This window comes from Mizuhopecten yessoensis, unplaced genomic scaffold, assembly GCF_002113885.1.
Source record: "Mizuhopecten yessoensis strain PY_sf001 unplaced genomic scaffold, ASM211388v2 scaffold716233, whole genome shotgun sequence".
In the NCBI taxonomy this organism is placed as follows: domain Eukaryota; kingdom Metazoa; phylum Mollusca; class Bivalvia; order Pectinida; family Pectinidae; genus Mizuhopecten; species Mizuhopecten yessoensis.
The window spans coordinates 83,425-107,946 of record NW_018480014.1 but is presented as its reverse complement, the minus strand read 5'-3'; the positions used below and the strand labels follow the sequence as shown (position 1 = coordinate 107,946).

The 24,522-nt window shown below is 38.1% G+C and overlaps 2 protein-coding genes across 9 annotated transcripts in view; one reads left to right on the top strand and one right to left on the bottom strand.

Moving 5' to 3' along the window:
- Nucleotides 1–16,015, top strand: part of LOC110442227 (afadin-like) — a 107,837-nt gene extending 91,822 nt beyond the window's left edge. The window contains exons 19-27 of one of the 2 annotated variants that reach the window (XM_021485718.1): nt 1,501–1,574; nt 3,347–3,465; nt 4,538–4,693; nt 5,047–6,309; nt 7,232–9,237; nt 9,812–9,933; nt 10,944–11,058; nt 11,578–11,691; nt 11,925–16,015. In XM_021485718.1, coding sequence (XP_021341393.1) covers nt 1,501–1,574; nt 3,347–3,465; nt 4,538–4,693; nt 5,047–6,309; nt 7,232–9,237; nt 9,812–9,933; nt 10,944–11,058; nt 11,578–11,691; nt 11,925–12,827 — 4,872 coding nt within the window. In that variant the 3' untranslated portion in view covers nt 12,828–16,015. The remainder of the gene's footprint in view (nt 1–1,500; nt 1,575–3,346; nt 3,466–4,537; nt 4,694–5,046; nt 6,310–7,231; nt 9,238–9,811; nt 9,934–10,943; nt 11,059–11,577; nt 11,692–11,924) is intronic. The other variant, XM_021485719.1, reaches the window with a different exon arrangement.
- A 1,718-nt stretch (nt 16,016–17,733) lies between these two features.
- Nucleotides 17,734–24,522, bottom strand: part of LOC110442229 (intraflagellar transport protein 88 homolog) — a 42,973-nt gene continuing 36,184 nt past the window's right edge. For 4 of the 7 annotated variants that reach the window (XM_021485720.1, XM_021485721.1, XM_021485724.1 and 1 more), the window contains 7 exons: nt 24,108–24,223; nt 23,527–23,645; nt 23,028–23,134; nt 22,738–22,798; nt 21,448–21,561; nt 20,631–20,648; nt 17,734–18,688 (listed from right to left, as the gene is read on the bottom strand). In XM_021485720.1, the coding sequence (XP_021341395.1) occupies nt 18,564–18,688; nt 20,631–20,648; nt 21,448–21,561; nt 22,738–22,798; nt 23,028–23,134; nt 23,527–23,645; nt 24,108–24,223 (660 nt within the window). In that variant the 3' untranslated portion in view covers nt 17,734–18,563. The remainder of the gene's footprint in view (nt 18,689–20,630; nt 20,649–21,447; nt 21,562–22,737; nt 22,799–23,027; nt 23,135–23,526; nt 23,646–24,107; nt 24,224–24,522) is intronic. The other 3 variants (XM_021485722.1, XM_021485726.1, XM_021485727.1) reach the window with 1 other exon arrangement.

The window sequence follows — 24,522 nt, the reverse complement described above, 5'->3', positions numbered from 1 at the left end:
TTTGGTAATATCTCTGGCATGAAATTGAAAAAATATTTCAATACTATAATAATTTGATATAATTTGATGTCAGCAAAAGCATTGAACAGTCATTTTTACAGCAGAATGCCTAGGTTGGACTCACCCAATGTAAAACAATATAGCCTCACACAGTCATTTTTACAGCAGAATGCCGAGGTTGGGGAGCTCTTAGACTCACCCAATGTACAACAATATAGGCTCACACAGTCATTTTTACAGCAGAATGCCGAGATTGGGGAGATCTTAGACTCACCCAATGTACAACAATATAGGCTCACACAGTCATTTTTACAGCAGAATGCCGAGGTTGAGGAGCTCTTAGACTCCCCCACTGTACAACAATATAGCCTCACACAGTCATTTTTACAGCAGAATGCCGAGATTGGGGAGCCCTTAAGACTCACCCAATGTACAACAACAATATAGCCTCACACGGTCATTTTTACAGCAGAATGCCGAGATTGGGGAGCTCTTAGACTCACCCAATGTACAACAATATAGGCTCACACAGTCATTTTTACAGCAGAATGCCGAGTTTGGACTTTGACTCACCCAATGTTCAACAATATAGCCTCACACAGTCATTTTTACAGCAGAATGCCGAGTTTGGACTTTGACTCACCCAATGTTCAACAATATAGCCTCACACAGTCATTTTTACAGCAGAATGCCGAGATTGGGGAGCCCTTAAGACTCACCCAATGTACAACAATATAGTCTCACACAGTCATTTTTACAGCAGAATGCCGAGATTGGGGAGCTCTTAGACTCACCCAATGTAAAACAATATAGCCTCACACAGTCATTTTTACAGCAGAATGCCGAGATTGGGGAGCCCTTAAGACTCACCCAATGTACAACAATATAGTCTCACACAGTCATTTTTACAGCAGAATGCCGCGTTTGGACTTTGACTCACCCAATGTTCAACATTATAGCCTCACACAGTCATTTTTACAGCAGAATGCCGAGGTTGGTGAGCTCTTAGACTCAATCACTGTACAACAATATAGCCACACACGGTCATTTTTACAGCAGAATGCCGAGGTTGGGGAGCTCTTAGACTCAATCACTGTACAACAATATAGCCTCACACGGTCATTTTTACAGCAGAATGCCGAGGTTGGGGAGCTCTTAGACTCACCCAATGTACAACAATATAGCCTCACACAGTCATTGAAATCATGACAATTTTATAGATAGGTAAACAAGTTCATGTCTTTATGGGTAGAATAGAGTCTAGACATTTCTATGGTGTCTTAAAAAAAAAGAATTTTACAACATAAAGGAAAGTTGAAGACATTTTGGCCATGCCTGAATACTCTCTGATGTAATTTTCTGTCATAAATATAAAAAGAAAAGAAGAAAAAAAAGGAATCATTTTTAAAACCTGTGTGAGGTATCTATCTTTGTAGATTGTATACAGGTCACTGAACAAGTTATGTCCCTTGTTATTTATTGTGGCTCTTTGTTTTTCAGGACAAACGTCTACAAGCAGGTGACCAGCTGCTGGAGGTGGATGGCAAGAGTCTAATAGGGCTCACACAGGAAAAGTAAGTATGATAGGGCTCACACAGGAAAAGTAAATCTGATATGGCTCACACAGGAAAAGTAAGTCTGAAAGGGCTCACACAGGAAAAGTAAATCTGATAGGGCTCGCACAGGAAAAGTAAGTCTGATAGGGCTCACACAAGGAAAGTTAATCTGATAGGGCTCACACAGGGAAAATAAGTCTGATAGGGCTTACACAGGAAAAGTAAATCTAATAGGGCTCGCATAGGAAAAGTAAATCTGATAGGGCTCACACAGGAAATCAAATCTGATAGGTCTCACACAGCAAGTGAGCCCTAACAGATTCACACAGGAAAAGTAAGTCTGATAGCGCTCAAACAGGAAAAGTAAGTCTGATAGGGCTCACACAGGAAAAGTAAGTATGATAGGGCTCACACAGGAAAAGTAAATCTGATAGGGCTCGCACAGGAAAAGTAAGTCTGATAGGGCTCACAGAGGAAAAGTGAATCTGATAGGGCTCACACAGGAAAAGTAAGTCTGATAGCGCTCAAACAGGAAAAGTAAGTATGATAGGGCTCAAACAGGAAAAGTAAGTCTGATAGGGCTCACACAGGAAAAGTAAGTCTGATAGGGCTCACAGAGGAAAAGTGAATCTGATAGGGCTCACACAGGAAAAGTAAGTCTGATAGGGCTCACACAGGGAACGTTAGTCTGATAGGACTCACACAGGGAAAATAAATCTGATAGGGCTCACACAGGAAAAGTAAATCTGATAGGGCTCACACAGGAAAAGTAAGTCTGATAGGGCTCACACAGGAAAAGTAAATCTGATAGGGCTCACAGAGGAAAAGTGAATCTGATAGGGCTCACAAAGGAAAATTAAGTATGATAGGGCTCACACAGGAAAAGTAAATCTAATAGGGCTCGCACAGAAAAAGTAAGTCTGATAGGGCTCACAGAGGAGTGAATCTGATAGGGCTCACAGAGGAAAGTAGGTCAATCCACTATAATTCTAAACTTATAAATAATTCCCAATAAAGTATTCAATATCCACAGATGGTGTAATATAAAACGCATAAAATTGAAATTCTAGTATAAGGTATTATTAGGTAAAAAAATAATATTTATAGAACGAACTCAAAGGAAAGTGTTTCTCCAAATCCAATTTTTTTTTTTAGTTGAATTAAGTATACAAAAGTGCACAACATTTACCTTTTTGTAGAATTGCTGAATGATCCCTTCAAATGTTATGAATATTTTGATGGGATTAAGGTGAACTTTATCGTGACTTCTCTATAGGTAGATTAAATACGAGCTGTTTACAGATTACGTGAACTATAAAGTTTGTCAGTGACATCAATGCAGAGGAAGTGTTTTATAGACAGAATTGATAATAAATGGGGGTGTTGAGTTTGGCTGGGACTCCTTGTGGTTCAGGTGTAATCCTATGTACAGCACTGTTTGAAATGCTTTTTGTGGCTAACTACTGTGATGCAATGTGTAGGATATGACACACCCCTTAGCTATGCCCTGTACATATCAGTAAGGCTGTACCTGTGTCGGACGTACCTGTGTCTTACCTACCTTACTAGTCGTTAGGACAGTGCACCTGCTCGTGTACCTGCATGTGTAGCTCTTGTTCATCAAAGATGCATTCAAGTTCAAAAGACAAACTTTTATGACTTGATTGTGCATTCCATTGACTAAATCACACTGGGTTTAGATTTATCTATGCTTCTCTTACCAATCAACAGACTTCAGGTTATAGTTTAAATGGTGATGATTCCAAAGTTCTGGTTTCTGATTTTTTCAGAGCTGCTGAGTTGATGACCAGGACTGGTCAGACTGTATCCCTCAAAGTTGCCAAGCAAGGAGCATTCTACCATGGACTTGCAAACCTCCTCAGCCAGCCCTCACCTGTGATGCAGAGAGGTGAGTCACCATAGTAACAAAACTTTTACCCGCCATCTGCAAAATAACTGTTACCCTGCAGAATTTAACAATTTAATAGTTCTTGTAATAAAACTTGAGAAAACATTTTCATTCATATATACATGATTTTAGTTTTGTTTCATGTTTTGATCTTCAAACTGTCGCACGATGGTGAAATTTATATGTAACAATGCTGCAGAGAGAACATGTCAGTATTTGCGAGTGCTTCATTTTACATGGATTTTTATTGGAATGTAAACTAAAAACATATTCTACAGAACCAATACATCTTGTCTTAGAGTTGTCGAAATGTTTACCAGTATAAGTTACCATTAATCATTGTACAATGTATAAGCTCACTGCCTTACTCTGATGGTTGTGTTCTAAGGCATCGGAATTAAATCTAGGTAATAAAGGTTTATAGTGAATGCATTGTGTTTGTATCGTTAGACATTTTATATATCAGGATTTATAAATACTTAGTCTTGTACAAAGGAAACAGCTTTTAATCTAAATAAAAATAAAGTCAGAGGAAAATTAGTCATGATTGTAACAAGGACACCTGTTACCTGTGTTCACCTGTCTGCTTAATTAAAAATTGATGACATATGTTGGTGTCTGGTTATAAAATTGATCTGGGAACTTGCTGAGGTAGTGTGGTATATACTGATCTAGACAAGAATAAGTACAGCTATGCAAATTTTATATGGGAATATTTAGGCTTTTTGTCTTGGACTGATATCTGCTGTTGAAAATAGAATAGTCTTGTATCTCGACAACCAAGGATGATGGTGACTGAAACTTCTTAAAACTATAATTCACCTCTATCAGATGTTGGTTTGCTGGTTGTACTTTTATTTAACTAAATATTGTGTTACAAGTGATTGTTTTGATTACAAACCTGGTATATTTTCAATTTCCTTCCTGTACTTCCACAATCACATTGAGCTGTAGTATATCAATAGAGGCAAAACCTTATGTCCTCAGCTTAATTTGAAGTCCTATTCTCAGGTACAAATTGCAAATCTTGTGTGAAGAAACCTTTGTAACATTGTTTTACTTCTGTCTTCAGCTGCCTCACCGAAGAAGTCTTCACGTCCACAGGAAGAGGGCCCACCCCCGTACAACGGTAGTGGCGATATGGAAAGGGGGCGCCACCATCCTGGGCACCGCGACCAGCGCCAGGCGATGAACACCTCGCACAGTCGCTCTTCACCCTCATTGAACAGTATGTATCGTGCCGCAAGGGCCACTCATGGAGGGGTACAGGCAGGGTGGGGGGTGGATAAGGAGGAGGGTGGGGGATGGGGAGTGGATACAGTTTTAGGTAAAGTATACTTGTAGGGAGCCTTTATACGACAGTGACAAAAAATTAGTCTCATTTGTTTTTTTATCATTCATACATTTATTTTGGCTTATGATCAAAAGAAGATAATGGCATTGAAATATGTCAGTTGATTACGTGCACTTATGTTACACTGTCCATGTAAGGCTATCCTGCAGAATACTTCCACTGATATGATAGATATTGTTGTTTACAAACATACATGTGAATTTGAATTTGGTTTGAATTCAAAACAGAATACAGGACGGGAGTGTCTCACAAAGACATGGAAAATATTTATGGAAGAAGTGCCCTCTGGAGGTCAATTCTAGAAGCTGATCTCCGTGAAGTGAAGGCAAAAGCATCAGAGAAAAAGTTAGAAGAGTTGAAAGAAAATTCCAATTCGCGGAATATGAAAGTTTTATCTCTTGCCCGTAGAACAATCACGAGTCAGAGGTCACAGTGGGATGAATATGTTAATGCCGGAAGGTCACAAATGTTGAATAATAATAACGTTAATGGTCAAAGGACACACAAAAATAACTATGTAAACGGTGTACAATCTGAACCCAGTCCTAACAGAAATAGACAGGATCTACAGTCAGACGATTATTATAACGGTTATGCCGACGATGAGATGGAAGAGAAGAAAAAAGATCTAAGGGTTGTACAGAAGGAGTTGAAAAAGTACATGAGTCAGGGATTTCGGCCAAGTGGTGTAAGGACACGTATTCGCAGTAAATCAATCGGTGACCTTACTGACCTTAGCAGGTCAGAGAGACGGAAACACGAAAACTCTGTTCTGGATAAGAATAAAAACAAAGAAAGTGCGAACAATGAGGAACAGCGGTCTCAGGACTTACTACGGAGTAAGACTGCTCAGATGTTGTCCAAGCCTCAGAGGGCACGACCAGTCGAACATGTGCGCCATGTGAATGGACATAACACTGATGTCAGTTACAATAACTCTGTAAACAAAAGGGCACACCGGCGTGCCCCTCCTCCACGGCCGCGAAGTGTAGGGTCAATCTCGGGCTTAATTCGTGACCCAAATAACAACCAAGTTAAAAATGATGAGTATACACGGTTCAAGAATTCCATAATGATCATGAACTCCTCGTCCATTCCTTCCTTGGACAATGGCTCTAGTTCAGTTCTCTCATCGTCATTAAGTTACGGCAGTGCTGTGTTTAGTGGACAACCATACGATCAGAACACGTCTCGCAGCTCTTCGTTGGGGTATGGAAGTGATCCTAATCGCCATGGTTGCGACAAGGGAAGCTACTCTCGTCACTCCCTGGCAACGCCTCAGTCTCATTATCATGATCAGTACTCGGATCATAAACCGAGGCATTACTCAGACTCCTCCAACAGCCGAGGTCAGTCTGGGGCTCTGACTTCTAGTCATACCGTAAACGGGTCGGTCAGTAGCTCTAATGCCTCACTAAGGGGCCGGCCCGGGGTTAATTTTATCACAAGGAATCCGCGCAGCAAACATATCACCTCTGCTCTGCAGTACCGTAAGTAAACAGAGAAATGGCTACATGTTTTACTGGTTGATACTAATGGGATAAATAGTAGATAATAAAATATTTGTATTAGTTAAACATTTAGATTTTGAAATATAGTTATTTATATTTTATTCAAAGCTAGGATGTGTCACATACATGATAGGTCCTTTTGTTTACTGCATGGCTTTTACAGGAACTTATCTTGTATTCTCTTTCAAATAGTCAAAAGAACAAATTGATTTGATGTTTTTAGTGTAAAAGTCATGCTATGGGATTACTTTATAGGTATTGATATTAAAGTTACTGTAAAATCTAATTTAGTCGTAAGATAGAAAATCTCTGATAAACAATACAATGTTGTGCAATACATTGCTATCGTCCTGTAGTCTGATAAATGTTGTAGTGTGTTGTGTGTGTTATTTACCAGTAATTATTTAGGCTGTGTATTTGTAGTACATCACATTCATGGCAGCTGGGGCCCAATCGTTTCTTTGAACCACATTGCCACATTTGGATATTGTCTTATGTGTTTGACAAATTGCCAAACTTTATAATTAATGTATATGTACTAGTTGGCATCAGTTAAGGTTTTCAATATTGTTTGAAATAGTCAGTCAAAATGTCGTCGACTAAACGAAATGATATACTGGATGAATATTAATATTAAAACAAGTGCAAATTATAGACATTTTCATTTTTGTCCAACAAACCATATCGTAGACAAATTTTCTTCTGTTACCTGTGGGAAAGTACGTACAGTAAGGCAACTTTGAAGTTTATTTTATATAAAGAATAAGTTTAATTTATGTCGGTTATATCAAGACTAACAAACAGCTGTTACGTATTGAATTTGTATATTTAATAGACTAATAATTCTTGACAGGAAACAGCGTTTCTGAGAATGTTAAAACTTTGTTTTTTGTGTTGCCAGGTGATGGAATGGGGTCTGAACGCATGAAGGCGACATCAACAGGGAACCTACGGGATCCCCAAGTGTCTCAAACCCAGCCCCCAAACCACCAGGAACGAGGCATGCCACCAAGGGACATGAGGGACCCAGGACTGATGTCAAAGTCAATCCCCAACCTTCGAATGGACAATTCTTTCGACAGCCGTGAGCATCAGCAAGTGTCCCCTCAACAGATGCGACCTGCTGCCTCGGTCGGCGCTCTACAACACGACTACTACAACCACAGTATCGACAGGCGTGCTGACCCCAGGGCACACGACTATGAGAACCAGCAGAGTCTTGACCCCAGGATCAGGAATGCTCCAGACCCTGGGAGAACAGACAGAGGGTATCCAGAAGCAGCTCAATCTTTGCCCCCAAATATGGGTTTGGCAGGAGGTAGGGGCCCTCCTTCATCAAGAAATTCTCAGTCAAGTTTCAGAGATGAGAGGCCTCGGTCTGAATATTTTAGCCATCCAGCTGAGCGATTTGACCTACGGGAGGAGCGACCGAGATCAATGGAGATCAATGCTAACAAGATTCATGAGTGGCAGCAGAAGTACAATATGGACGACAACCATTCACAACCTTCACCACATGAGAGGAGTTTTGAAGGTCGTGACCCTAATTATGTGAATACATCACGCTCTCCACCTCACTCTAGTCCTGGGTATGTGAATTCAGGTGACATTCCAAAAATGAGTGCTAACAATGAGGCACGTCAACCCAACTTTTATGAAAATACAGTGCCAAGACAGACAGAGCCACAACCAGCTTTCCATCAGATGAGAAAGCCACAGCTGGATCATGCACCGCAAGCAGCACCCAAACCCATGGTGGCCACCAAACCGGCCTCCCGCGTGATGCCAGTCGACATTCCTCGTGTGGAAGCAGACAATCGACAGTCTCAGCCACACTTCTTTGACCCAAGGTCACAGCAAGGACATGCTTCACCAAAGCCTATGAACCAGTCCAGCTACATGGCCGGTCAGCCACATATGGTACATTCCCCAGGGTACAATGATCCTCGTAATGCCAGTCTTCAGCGGAATCAAAAGTTTCCTCAAGCTAGAGAGGTGTATAACCCACATCAGAGCCCAGAACTGCCCCCTGCCCCTGTGGACATTCCTCCCGAGCTTCCTCCCCCTCCTGCAGGTATGGACATGGATGATGACTTACCTCCCTTGCCACCACCTCCTTCCCAGGACTACAGGTCAGACCCTCACATGCGTGATGATATGGATCATCCCTATGCAAATCAAGGAGATCCACGCTTCAGCATGCCTCCCAATAGTTACCAGTCATACAACGCACCTCATCAGCAACCTAATTACTCCCAGCATCACTTCCAGGACCCACGCCAAGAACAATCCATGATGGCCTACTCAGAACCACAGCGACACCCCCCTCCCCAGCAATTGCCACCGGCTAAACCACAACACATTCATCCACAGAGCTACCAGCCAAATCACGACTACCAGAATATTAGCTATGAAGGGCGCTCTCCAAACCGCTCTTTTGAATCTCCGCCTCAGCATTCGCCAAACCAAAATGTTTATGAGCCATACGAAAACAAGACTGCTTCATTACCTCCTGGTGTGGCTCCACAGGCCTTCATGTCCCAGCCACCTATGAAGAACACAACAGTGCCACGCAACATGGCTGCACCACAGCAATTCACTTCGCAAAGCAAAAACCGACTCGTGGCCGAAATGTCGGAGCGTACCAAAGAGGGAAAGCCAGTGAGCTCTCCATGGGAGCGCGACGAGAAGGAGAGGATGGAGAAGGAACAACAACTGGATATGAAAAAGGCAAGGGAAGTTGAGATTGGGGATCTGGGGTCAAGATCCTACCTGTCACCACAAGAGCAGGACAGGCTGAGAAAGCTGCGACTTGAACAGGAGTTCCAACGACGCGTCCAGGAAGTGGAGGGTCGTGGCGAGGACGAGGAAGATTCTGACCAAGATATTACCAACAACACACAGGCGGTAAGTCACGTAAACGTTTTCCGGATTAATAAAATTAGTCTTGGGATAATGATACATTCATGGTCATACCTGTAACTGTGACTTATTTCCATGAGAAACATTTATTTTGAACAGTAATTGAAATAGATTTGAGTAAATATATACATTGTATGCAGAAAGTTATTGTTTATTAGAAAGTGATATCTTCAAATTTTAGCAAGATTTAGATTGTTTCTATTCCTAGGATAATTTCAACAAAGTAGACCTAGATATTGAAATCATAGTGTAGAATTACTACCGGTACAATCAGTCTGATAGTGCCGTGTTACTTGTCATTTTTGCTGTTGAGTGTTATGTACAGCTTTCATTTTTCATAGTGTTATTTTTATGTTTACATAAAAAAATCTACTTCTTGTTGAATTTGTGATTTCAAGGTCATTAGTTCTGTATCGTTACTCACCTTTAAGTAACTCCTATCTTGTTAAACTTGTAGATTCATTTCAAATACAAAAATAACCCTTTTGCTTAATAACACTGAACACAGAAGACATATCAAAATTAACATTAGGATAATATTGTACATGTATTTTCGCAGGGACGCGAGTTTATGATTAAAACATTGAAGGAAGACATCATCAAGGCCCAGAAACGGATGGATGACTACAACCGTAAACGCATGTTTGAGGAAGTGGAGAAGGAGAAGGAGCGCAAAGCAGTGTAAGTGTCAAACATGGTTTTACTGTCCATAAGATGTTCAAATTTTCAATCATTCCTGAATGTCAAATTTTGATAAGTGCTATCTTCTGTTGAAGAATGAAAGCATCTATTTATTTGCAAAATATGTAATCTTGTCTAAATTTGAAGCTTAAAAAAGAACAGTCTCTTTAAATGACTTTATTATTTAAACAATACATTGAAAAAGAAGCATTAACTTGGTTTTGAACAGGATTGAGAAAAGGTGAGTTTTACTTACAGATTGAATGTCATTAATAAAATTAATTCTTTTCTTGGATGAAAAGTATATAAGTAATCACCCAGACTAAGAAGTATTATAGGTTATCACCCAGCATTACAGCTATTGTCAATAATCTCCCAAACTAAGAAGTATCTCCCAAATTAAAAAGTATTATAAGTTATCACCCAGCATTACAGCTATTGTCAATGATCTCCCAAACTAAAAAGTATTATAAGTAATCACCCAGCATTACAGCTATTGTCAATGATCTCCCAAACTCCAAAGTATTATAGGTTATCACCCAGCATTACAGCTATTGTCAATGATCTCCCAAATTAAAAAGTATTATAAGTAATCACCCAGCATTACAGCTATTGTCAATGATCTCCCCAAACTAAAAAGCATGTTTTGGTTGCTTGAGTATGTCTTGAAAAATTATATCAATGCACAAAATAAAAATGACAGCACACTGTATATGGAGGTTCACGTCCTCCACTGCCTTCGTCAGCATTGCCATCCATTTCCTCTGAATCCTTTCACTTTCTCCCTGAAGTCCTGAATGAACTGCTGCATCTCATTCTCTCAGTTAGTTGATGCTTTTGATCAAACAAGTAGTGTTATAAAATATAATATTTTGTTTTCTCTGTAATGATGTGGAGTATTAAGATATAGATTCTTGGTTATGTAAAATCAGAAAGAAAACATCTAGCTGTTAGCTGTCAATGAAAGCTTGGTAGTAAGGATAGTTGATAAGATGTTTTCTGGTTTACAGTTTGGAGAGGAAGCTGGACATTTTCGAAAGAGAGAAAGAAGAGCGACAAGAAAGAATTCGACAACGTCAGGAGAAGCGACAACGAGAACAGGAGGAAAATCTCCGTAAACAAAAGGTCAGTTATCCTGAGGAGTGTGTCACTTAACTTGTAGACTATGTCAGTTAACTTAACGATGGTGTATATTGTTTTCAGAAGTTGGACGCCATAACCGGGTCATAATTCCTAAAAGATTGTTGTATATAAAGATATTTTTATTACAATAAGTTTGTATTGTCTTGTGTTTGAAAGGAGTAGATTTGTAGGACTTAATTTTTAATTAAAAATCTGGTCAGAAAATAATGTCGATACTGATGCCCCGGCGAATGTGGGTTAGACTCCCAATAATGGTGGCAACTTGTGACCGAGCTGTGAATGGGATCTTGAAATACCAGGATGGCTGTTGTTTCAGTCAGGTAATCATTCCTTGGTGTAGCTTTGCTTGTTTTCAGGCATTCGTAAGAGTTCTTTAAAAAAAAAAAAAACGTAAAAGAAAAAAGAAATCAAACTTGATGCCGAAGATTTCAATGATAGAAATAACAGAAGATAACAAATAAACAGGTGTACAATCACTAAAAATGTTGTTTGGTGTTTTAGGAGATGAGAGAGAAGCAACGACAAGACTATGAGGAACAGAAACGCATCATGGTGGCTGAGGAGGAGAAAGTTAGGGCAAGGAAAATGGAGGAAATTCAACGACAGAAGGATATTGTAAGTTGTCAGCTCCACCATGGCTCTGTACACAACAGATATAACTGAATGTTGATTTCAATGATATAAATCTTGATTTAAGGAATAGGTATATAAGTTAAGGAATAGGTATATAAGTTAAGAAGTTAATCAGTTCTGGTTTATTTTAATTGTATTCCTTAAGAGTCCAATCTTTCTGCTGTATCTGTGAAATGCCGGTCTGCTATAAGACTTAAAACATTTTGTTTTCCCAGGAACGTGAACAAAAGAGGAAGGCACAAGAGGCTCGTGATGCTGAGGAGAAGATCCTGCGCGCCGAGGCCAGAAGACGTGAAGAAGAGTACCAGCGTCAGCAACAGGAACAACGGGAACGCGAACGTAGAGAGGCAAGCCGTGAAATCACTGTTGGGAATGAACGAAAACGCTTGGAGGTGTTGACAGTACAAACACAGCAGCAGCAGCAACAGTACCAGCCATACGCTAACCTGCCCTCCCAGTATTCTCCCCCGGACAGGTACACCATCAACGTACCTCCTCCTCCTACTCGGGGCTCCTCGTACGAGGTCGCCACAAGGTCAAACGGTAGTAACCCCAATAGTTATGAGGCAGCGAACAGATCAAACCCCAGTATGGTGAACAGTTATAATGGATATAGAAATAATTCAACTGGTGGGAGAGTTCCTCCAGAACCAGCCTTCAAAAAATCGGTGAAGTTTAACACACAATTGGAGACACAGATAAACACTTACAATGAGGACCAAGGGCGGGGCAACTCGGTATCATCATACCGGTCTTCTGTGTCAGACCAACACTCGCCATCATCTCCCAGCATCAATCCCACACCACTAGACAACAATAACAGTAATGCCTTTGTAACTCCTCCACAACCGAACCACATAGATCAAAAATATCGCACAACCGAAAACACACCGTCAGTGATTGGAGCACAGGAAGTGTATAGGGACCCACGGAGTCGGATCAATGCTCAAAAAGACGTTCATATCGGACAACCTTTTAAGAAAGGACATGAAAAAATGTCATTCAGAGACAAAATGAAATTCTTTGCTGCAGAAGCAGGTGAAGAAACTCCAAAATATAAACCGAAAGCATCGAAAACTCTCCGAAATATAGAATCTCAACTACATAATGGGCAGTGAGGTCCTCAATACATCAATGACCAGAGTGTGGGACACAGACTGACTGGTTGTTGGGAGAGAAACCCCGTCATGTTGGGCTTCAGGGACTAAGCTTTTGGCCTTTCCCTGACAAGTGAATAGAGAAGTTCACGGATTCTCCCCATGGTAGTATGTTTGTGGAGACCCGACAGGGATGTTTGATTCATTAAAAGTCGGAGGTTATTTCTTCTAGTGTTAGGGAGAATTGTGGTTAAGTGCTGGCCTACGGTGTTTTTGTGACATTCATTGATGTATACGGGCATTAGGTTGTCTTGGAAACAGTACTTCACACATTCTCCTGATTGGATTAAACCATTTTCGGTGAAGTACACAAACTTTTGATGTACTGCAGACATGGATTTCACATATCTCATTATAATCATCTATCTATGTCCATTTATATCGTACTCAGTTTGTTAGGTTAGATATAAGGGCCAATGATTCAAAGACTGATTAATTTAACGACAACTTATTAAAACATTTCCATTATGTAATGGTATATGTTAAAAATGTCAAAAATAAAAACTTAACCTGTATGTATAGATTCTAAATGGTCACTAAAAGACAAGAAAACAAAGTACAGGAAAAATTGTAGTTAAGGTATTTCTTGAACAGATTTTGAAAATTCTGGTAAATGACACGTTAAAACTTTGAACAACTGGGCTTGGGAGTTATGACCTATTTACATATGAAATGTTGTGCAATTTTTTTCTCTTTAATTTTTAATATTGAAACAAATTTCATTTATTGATATAGGTTATGAAATATGATTTTGATTTTGAAGTATGATTTGGGATTAGCCGATATTATATGACAGGCTGTGATCCTTCAGTACACGTTTTGATATTAGACTGTTCATTCTGCTTTTGTCACTGTACATAACACGGAGAGAATGGTGCGTGTGTACAGTATATAGTCATATATACTGGAACATTATGTGGTCAAGGATTAACGGTGAGAGTTTTATATAGACAAATATTATGCAGCTTTTTGTACCTAACTGTACAGATATTGTTATTATTAACAAATCGAAGAGATATCACTGTTATAAAGATTGGCACATATCTACGGCTATTGTACATAGTTGTAATTATAATTTGTTAAGTATCTTATACATATTACATAGGATGAGAAAAGGAACAAATTATACCCCACATACGTGGAAACAGACCCGCAGATGTGGACGGAATGGGAGGTATGTTAATTGGTGCACCTCATTACAAATCATAGTCCTGTGGTGTGAAAGGTGACGTGTTTTCAGTTTACCGTGAGCTGCGTCACATTTTATATACATTATATATATGGACATTTGTATATAGCACAGACATGTTATGTACATAGAAAGAGTTTTATATTTTGATAAGGTTGGAGGTATAGAATAATGTTAGTGATAATTAGTTTCTCATCCATTGGTCATGCAAACTTGCAAGTAACTTGACTAGACAGGTAAGTCACAGGTATCTAGAGACAGGTAAGTCACAGGTATCTAGAGACAAGCAAGTCACATTTGATGTTACTTTAGACAGTTCTGCTCTCTCTTACCTATATCACAGATCTGATTCAACGAGGCTTATTTTACCATTTACCCCAACTCTACTATATATTTCCATTTTCACTGATCAGTTCTCTAAATATGTACGATGACTATCAAAGCTCTGCTTAATGGTGTCATGTTTGTAGTCGAGTACTTAGCTATGGAACTAATAATTCACTTATTCTGAGCCTCGGAATAATGAATACATTCCAATTTTATCATTCCATATCATTCTCGGTTGTCAAAAAGTTTTCTGAGGTTTTTGTAAGTAAAGGCATTTGTTGTTATACATAGCTACAGAAGTGCAAGTTGCTAATAAAATTGTATTATCTGAACATTTGTTCTTTGAAATGCAATGTATACCAGTGTCTAGAGTTACCGTTCCAAATTTTTAGAAAACTACTCAACATTTGTTAGGTTTCTGATCATCCTCCCTCGTACAATCATGGGGACACGTCTGATGGCATAATTTGCAGCAATTTACGGTCATCAATTGAATTAATTTAAAATTAATTTGACATAAATAGTGTGAATATAAAATTTCCCATAATCAGGTGAATAAAAATTTCAATGGTGCATTTAATGAAAGTGAAAAGTTTGCAGTTCTTGTTAAATACAGCTGGTGGACCAAAGGCTTTATTGATTTTACAGAGTACACCAGTTCACTTAAAACATTAAAATTGTTTCCCTATGATTATTTGTTTTCTTGTAATTTTTTCCCAATCTTTCTAGATCTGTTATCACTAAAACAAGTTTGTCAGTTACAACCTTTTGTATTTGTAGTTTAACTCTAAAATCCTGATTATTTTTTTAAATGGATTTCCAGCAACGTTGAGGATTTTGTTTCACACTACAGTCGTAGTCTATGGTTAATCAGCCAGAATCACAGGCAAAACATAAAAATGATCCTTTGCACTAAATTAAACAAATGATATTAGCGATGTATTAATTATCACATGCCCATTTTATCATAAAAAAGTTTTCCATTTAATTAAAATATGAATCCACCAGATCAGTGATAGTATGTTAATTGCATTGTCCAATGTCATAATACATATCCTCATATCAAATTTGGTTGTGCCTTACTCATTCCAGGTTGTGAATCAAATGAAACCTGTCCATTATAGACAGTTAAGATTGTAACAAATGATGGCTACTATATATTATTTGTAGATATTCTAGCCTAGGCTTTTTTCCTTTGTACAACTCTCTCCTTTCCATACATTGCTGGTATTGGTGTTGTTCATTTTCTGGGCATCAAAGTAATCTTAGAGATGTTTTCCTTCTGAAATACTTACTTTCATGGCCAACCTCTTGCTGTAAAGGCATCAAAGGGAGGTAATGTGTGTGCTGTGCCGAAATATGTTGTTTATGAATAAGCCTTTCTGTGACAAGCAAAACTAGAAATTTGCTAGAGGCCGTTACAGTGTTAATCATGGGGATACAGTGAGTCGCTTGTTTATGTGTTTTCCCTACTGACGTCCTACCAGAATGTAGGTGTGACCGAACTCTCTAAGACTACATACTGTGGCCAAGTTTGTAGACTTTTTATTTGCTGTAATGCATCGTAGTATTTCATTGCATGCACCTGTAATCAACGCTAAGCAATAAATTAACATATATAACAACAACTCAATCACGACTTTTTGTTTCATTGTAGACATGTTCTTTACGTTTACTGATTTCTTAACAGAGACTGACGGGGCAGGACAGTAACATACGATACTAGGCAGTGTCGGTTTAGATCAACTCATGTACTAAGAATTAAACAAAAACAATGATACAATAGCAAAGGGCTACGATTCTGTATATTAATAAACTTTGGTATAAAAAAACAAGGGCTATAACTCCCTTTTTCAGTATGCAATATTCCACCTTCTAAAGATACCCAAGATAGTATGGTGAACATAGGTGAAATAGCAAGTAAGTTATGCTCTGGACAAACTTTGATATAATATGTGAATAAAGGGCCATAACTAAGATATAGTGAGGCAAAGGACTATAATACACGACACTCCACCTTCCTACTTAGGTATAGCAAGATTGGTGAACGTGGATGAGATGGGGAAGAAAGTTATAGCCTAGACAAAATGATGTCGACACCCAGCCAGCCAGTGCCATATCATAACATATCATGTCAAAGCCGAGTTAACGTAATTTGTCGCGGTTGTTACAGTTTTGAGGGACTGACAAGCACCTATGCCAAAATTCCAGACTTTGAATCAAATTGATTGTCACCTTCAATTGAGGTGCTTGGTCTGTACGATCCCGAGTTGGTTGTACTTCTCTCCACTCACCTCTGTAAATGTCTCCCAGCAGGGTTTTTTCAACCTCAGTGTTACACTTCTTTATTTTAATGTGATAACAAGATTGAAGCACTCTGTGCATAAAGTAACACAGCCATGAATATTTATAAAAGAAAACCCAAACAATTTCATATCTTGGCAACTTATAATATCCTATTGACCTGTTGAATTATGGAAGGAGATGACAACCTTACAATCGACTGGTATGCTACTGAAGTTGAGATGTCAAATATTATCGCAAAGGTTTATCTCAGCTTTTTGACAATTTTCTCAGACAAATTTCAAGGAGATGAAATTGTTACATAAACCACTGCAACACATATAAATCAAATGTTGAACAAATTGAGCACAATCAGACAGAGCTAGAATATATTAATGTTTGGCGATACTGTGGAGAGCCCAAACTTACAATGTTTGACGATGCTGTGGAGAGCCCAAACTTGCAATGTTTGGGCTCTCCACAGCACCGCCAAACATTGTAAGTTTAGGCTCTCCACAGCATCGTCAACCATTGTAAGTTTGGGCTCGCCACAGCATCGTCGAACATCGTAAGTTTGGGCTCTCCACAGCATCCCCAAACATTGTAAGTTTAGTCTCTCCACAGCATCGTCGCACATTGTAAGTTTGGGCTATCCACAGCATCGCCAAACATTCTAAGTTTGGGCTCTCCACAACATCGCCAAACATAACATTGTAAGTTTGTGCTCTCCACAGTATCGCCAAACATTGTAAGCTTGGGCTCTCCACAGTATCGCCAAACTTACAATGTTCGGCGATGCTGTGGAGAGCCCAAACTTACAATGTTATGTTTGGCGATGCTGTGGAGAGCCCAAACTTACAATGTTTGACGATGCTGTGGAGAGCCCAAACTTACAATGTTTGGCGATGCTGTGGAGAGCCCAAACTTACAATGTTTGGCGATACTGTGGAGAGCCCAAACTTACAATGTTTGAGTGCTCGAGGATGCCTTGGAGAACCCGACATACTAATATTACATTTGAGGATACAGTAAATGTAGTAATTTGCAGTAACTGGCTCGGTAAACAATCAAAACAAAACCAATATTTACCTGTAACAATGATTTAATGACTGATATGTAGTATCACAGCTGACAAATTTGCATTCATCAATATTTAATAAATAAATACCTACATCTTATATACAATCAAATGAAACTCTTAAATTACTGTATTACAGTGTATACAACACTGTTAAATCATTGTAAAACCTTCTCAAGCTTTGTTTCGTCTCATATTATACAGTACTCTTGTCCATATACACATCACATTATTCTGGTACGTTTAAAAGTCAACAGTAATCCTGAGATTCTTCTGTTGGGACGGAATTACGTCAACAAAACTGTTCTCTAACCAAGAGAATGTTATCAAACACATGAACTATAATGGAGTCTGTCACTGTCATCTAATCCAAGAAAATGTTATCAAACACATGAACTATAATGGAGTCTGTCACTGTCATCTAATCCAAGAAAATGTTATCAAACACATGAACTATAATGGAGTCTGTCACTGTCATCTAATCCAAGAAAATGTTATCAAACACATGAACTATAATGGAGTCTGTCACTGTCATCTAATCCAAGAAAATGTTATCAAACACATGAACTATAATGGAGTCTGTCACTGTCATCTAATCCAAGAAAATGTTATCAAACACATGAACTATAATGGAGTCTGTCACTGTCATCTAATCCAAGAAAATGTTATCAAACACATGAACTATAATGGAGTCTGTCACTGTCATCTAATCCAAGAAAATGTTATCAAACACATGAACTATAATGGAGTCTGTCACTGTCATCTAATCCAAGAAAATGTTATCAAACACATGAACTATAATGGAGTCTATCACTGTCATCTACTCCGGTAACATATCTTCTCCCAGATCTTCATCAAACATATCGTCATCGGCCTTGATTCCGCGGGTGGCAGCTGTCTTGGGACGCTCCATCTGGGGCCCCAAGGGATCGCTGTAGGTTGCATCTGCATAAACAAATTAAGATTTCTTTTAATCTTCTGAACAAATTGTTCTGGAATAATTGAAGTGTTATAAAAAAAAAAAAATATTTTATTATGATATGCATACTGTACAAATTCACCAATTAATGAATACAGAGATTTACTGGATTAGGGTTAAATTTGATGCTATAATCGAGCCAAGCTATAACAGATTTGTATTTAGATGTCAAAGTACAGGAATATATTTGCATGTGTTATAAACAAATATGAACAATGCATAAATCTAAGTGTACACGTTCTAAAACTGATATATTATAAGTATGAAAAACTCTGTTACTATCAGACATAGGAACCCAATTAAGGTTACCGTACTAGTACCCAGATACCAGGGGCCTGTTAGTATCGGACATAGGAACCCAATTAAGGTTCCCGTACTAGTACCCAGATACCAGGGGCATGTTACTATCAGCCATAGGAACCCAATTAGGTTACCGTACTAGTACACAGATACCAGGGGCCTGTTAGTATCGGACATAGGAACCCAATTAAGGTTACCGCACTAGTACCCAGATACCAGGGGCATGTTAGTATCAGACATAGGGACCCAATTAAGGTTACCGTACTAGTACCCAGATACCAGGGGCATGTTACTATCAGACATAGGAACCCAATTAAGGTTACCGTACTAGTACCCAGATACCAGGGGCCTGTTAGTATCAGACATAGGAACCCAATTAAGGTTACCGTACTAGTACCTAGATACCAGGGGCCTGTTAGTATCAGACATAGGAACCCAATTAAGGTTATCGTACTAGTACCCAGATACCAGGGGCATGTTAGTATCAGACATAGGAACCCAATTAAGGTTACCGTACTAGTACCCAGATATCAGGGCCACTTAATTACTCGGGTAACTAGTTTTGTTTGACAGGTTTTTAAGACACTAATTTGGCCAAGTGCCACCCTGTCAGATATATTTCACACTATCACAAAATCCTGATATATCCATGTAAGAGTATGTTCTGTAGCTTCAACGTTCCTCGTGTAAGGTTTAGATGGTTTTACAGATACACCTAATAGGCTGATCCTTTTGCTCTTGAACAAGAAGGGAAATTTAACATGTTGTGGAAACCACTGCATATAAAATCAGTAGTTTTGGTACATGGGGAGAATTCAACCCTTGGTAAATTCTTTAGAAAAGGCAAGGCTACATCTACAGTGGGTCAATATAAAAATAAGACAATTGTGACATCCCGATGTTGCTAGAATATTAAGTATGATATATAAGCATTGTATTTTTGCAGTTTATTTCAAAAGAATCTTTAACTGTATTCAATTTGTCTATTGAAAATTCACAAAATTTATGTACCTGGTAAAAACTAACCCAAAAAGTGTATGAATATAGCTTATTAAGAAAATAATGTCACTTATTGTACAAGCAAACAGAAGCACCTGTAGATGTTATATATTATGAAAGAGTGGATTTTTGTCACTGAAATTCCCTTCACCACCAGTGAACAGTTTAACTACAGGTGACTGTTAATGGTCGTCTACCCCGGTAAAGGGAGATAACACCAGCAGGTCATTTAGCTATCACACATGATATATTGTACAAGCTTAAGCCTTCAATTGAAAATAATAATCCTGAAACGGAAAGCCAGGTGCTTCATACTCTGATTAGTCCTTTGGCAAGAACTGAGCTTGTAAACAAAAATTTACTAGAAAGTAAAAAAATTATAAATAAATCATGAATTATCAATCACACAAGAAATATATGTATACTGAAGCAGTAAAAGCAATAAAACATAGGCAAAAATAAACCAAACTGATTTCGTCTTAATCTAAAAACCAAGTGTTTATTGAAGAAAACATTAGTATGATGGAGAGATGGTATATAGATGGGTACAGTATAACACAGAGGCTTCTGAAAGATTACAGAGGAAGAAAGTACCAACACAATACCTACCGTTTTTGACATCCTCTCCTTAATTTAGCAATAATGAATAAATGAAAAGGGGTAGATTTATGAATGGATCACATGTAACAGATATATCAAACTAATAATGAAAATGAATGTTGCAACATTTTTATACAAACATGCCTATAGTATGTCACAATATAAACTGAACCCTGAAAGTACTTCAGGGGGGTGGGGAATGTTGTTTTAAATTGTCCTGATGAAGCCTCGCACCAAAAGGCAAAACCAGTAGGCCAATAAATATAAGTACCAACTTACTGGTGACGCTTGAGCATGTTGTGATTAATTGTTCCTGGTTATATATTTATATAAACTGACAAGGTTCTTCACTGAAATATTTGAAAGAAATAAAAATCCCCTTGCCTTCGGCCTTTAGATAATGTGACAATACATAATATAAACACTTTGTCACAGGGCTGCCTGTAAAATTGCTGGCTCCATTGATTGCACAATACCAAACCTGCACAATATCTAATGAATATAACAACCAAAATATAATATACCATAATGCTTTCTACAGATAGTGAACAATGTGATAACAACACACCTACAGCTGTTGATGAGTTTGACCAGTTATAAAGTAATGCCTGAATCTGAACTGGACAAACAACTGATGTTACTGGTTAATCACAAAACAGGACAACCCAAACAAATTTGACCGTTATATATATATAAACATATGAGCTATCTATGTATATATAATACTGCAGGGACACTGACTAAAGCATGACAAAATACATATGTTATTTATGTAGCAAAGGGAAGGTAACTGTGTATTCTAGTTGGTTCTAGTATATATACTAACCTATCTCCTGTTTACCAGACACCTGATAGGCGCCATCATCCACATCGTCCAGATTGGGTCGCTTCTTGCTCCCACCTCTCCTGTGACCGCTGGTCTTCCTTCCACTACTCTCCTCTGTAAGACAGATTACAGGATACCAGTATAGATAAACAATGGTTAGAATATAGTTGACGTAAAAACAAACCTTTAGATATGATAGACCTGTTATGTAGACAAACCTTTAGATATGATAGACCTGTTATGTAGACAACCTTTAGATATGATGGACCTGTTATGTAGACAAACCTTTAGATATGATAGACCTATTATGTAGACAAACCTTTAGATATGATAGACCTGTAGAGTGTTGGACTATATGACTATATTTTCTAGCCTTGCAGTAAGACTGTACAAGTCTTTTTGTATTCATTACCAAAGCTTCTGTCTTTAAGGGTGACTGGCCCATTCAAACTACATATACAAATTCTCTACATGAAACCATCTATCTTAGCTAGCCTCATCTAACATATCACTCTATGTACATTGTAGATCTAACAAACTTAAAAAGAAATTCACCCCGACACAATTTTCATTTTACTTGTTCTAAACCCACATGAAAAGGTTCATTAATTATCTGTACAAAATTTTACAATCATGTTTTCCTAAAAAGCCTGCTAAGCCTCTGAATTGAGTTTCCTCGCACCTCAGACAGAGATATCCCACCTCAGACAGAGATATCTCACCTCAAACAGAGATATCCCACCTCAGACAGAGATATCCCACCTCAGACAGAGATATCCCACATCATCCCCATGCTAGATTTTTCTATCTTGTCCGATCTGTCTTGTACCTATACGTGACATTTCGTGGAATTTTTACACTGAGATGTATTCATTCGCGCTTTACCTGCTTGAAATTGTCAATTTGCATTATAAATGTTCTGTTTTGTCGTTATATGTATATTTTTTATATTGTTAGGTATATGATGATGTAGATAAAATATAATCTACACTGTGAAATACGTTGTAATCTATGTAAGGACGATCTACATTTTTACGCGGAAGCATTCAAATGTAGCTTTAGCAAAATTGAATAGTTCTTTTTGAGCTAAAGGTGCGAGAGAAAAAATCAATTACCTGTAACTGAGCTAGATCGGGTTATCTCAGTCTCGGGTTAAGATTCTGTAACATCCCAACCTCGGCTTACGCCTCGGTTGGGATTTTGTTACAGAATCTTAACCCTCGACCGAGATAACCTGATCTCGCTCAGTTACAGGTAAAAGGTTTTATTAGTCTGTAACATAGCTTATACCTGTATCGTCTCCTCCTCTCCGGCCACGCCCACTTCCTCTTCTTGTTCCACTACTGGCTCTCTGTATCAAGGAAAGGTACACATAACAGGATTTATTACTGTAGCTCACTGGACAGACATGTGTTAAACCAACTATAACACTTACAACTGTGCAAATATTTGTCATTTTGTTTTTTGTTTTCAAATATCTTTTGGCATTTTCGAAATTTATGTGGCAACATATTACACATCATTTTGTGGAATACAAGATGAAAGAGAACTGCTACACTACGAGTTATTTTACAACTGACCTGTTCCCGCATCTCTTTAGTCTTTTCTGCTTTCTTTAACTTTGTGGCATATTCCTGAGCTTCCTTTAGACCCAGATCAGAACATATTCTAACAAGGAACTTTAAACCTGTAATTTAAATGAAGTCCTGATTTAATAATAAGGACCATCCAACCAAATGATTTAACACAAAAAGGAAAATATTACAACCATAGTAAGTAACCAGCCACACCAACCCTATAGCTCCATCTTCCGAGTTTATGTGATCAGATATCAATATAACTCAACAATTAAACATGAAAATATCTTATGAAAAACTTATCAGTACAAAGAAAAGTAAACAAATTTATTGAATATGAAACTCTTAATACAGTTTTCTGTTATTTGCTTCTGCCTGTAAATGCTATACCATATAGATAAGTTTTACTTACATTCTACATTTTCAGGGAATCGTCTGTGTATGTGTTTGTAAGTTTCCAGAAGCCTGTAAATGCTATACCATATAGATAAGTTTTACTTACATTCTACATTTTCAGGGAATCGTCTGTGTATGTGTTTGTAAGTTTCTAAAGCATTCTGGTAATTTCCACTTCTACGATGACAACTAGCTATCATTAGCTGCCACTTCACCTGGGCGGGTCTGTAAAGTACAGGTATAGTTGTCATCATATTGGATTATGTTGACAAGAATCTCATAAAACATGGTCAAGTTTCCATTTAGAATCCAGATTTGTATTACAATACTGATAAGGATTGCGTATTTACCGATGATTATTGTACGTATCTGCAAAAATTATATCCCATAGTGTAATAACAAACAATTTACAGTACAAAAGAATCTTTCTTGTGACCCCCACCCTGTCTGCCTGTAACATTGTGTCTGTCAGGATGGAATATATAGGTGGTCTCTTATAAAAGGTTGAATTTGCGTTACAGTCAAACCTGACTATACAGTTTTTTCTAAGGTTATAGTTTCTTGTTGCAGAGGTCTATCATAAAAGTTTCTCATTGGAGTCATTACTTGACATGACAAACTTTACTGTTCTTCACACAGTAAACCTTCACACAGTAAACCTTCACACAGTAAACTTCAAATACTTACTGTACTATACCTGCTCTCTCAAAATAATGGATGGCTTTTTCACAGAACTGAGAATCTATGTAATATGCTCCTAACCACTCTATCACAGGAATGTTGGATGGGAAATATCTATATGACTGAAAAAATAAAATATTATAAGTTACAACACTTATAAATGGTATATCATTTAAATGAAGCACTGCAGTATAAATAAAATTCAAGTTGATTTGAAAACCTGCATCATTGATTTTCCACTTGGTTAAATTTTCCTTTGGTTTGGATATGAAGTTAATTAGTGAATATGTATGAATATGAAATTAATTGAATTAATATATACATACATCAGTGCGAAATCTGATTAAACCTTTAACAATGGGAACATATGTTTTTATTAGAACAGGAATAAAATCTGTTAGATACCACAACAAGGTCGCTG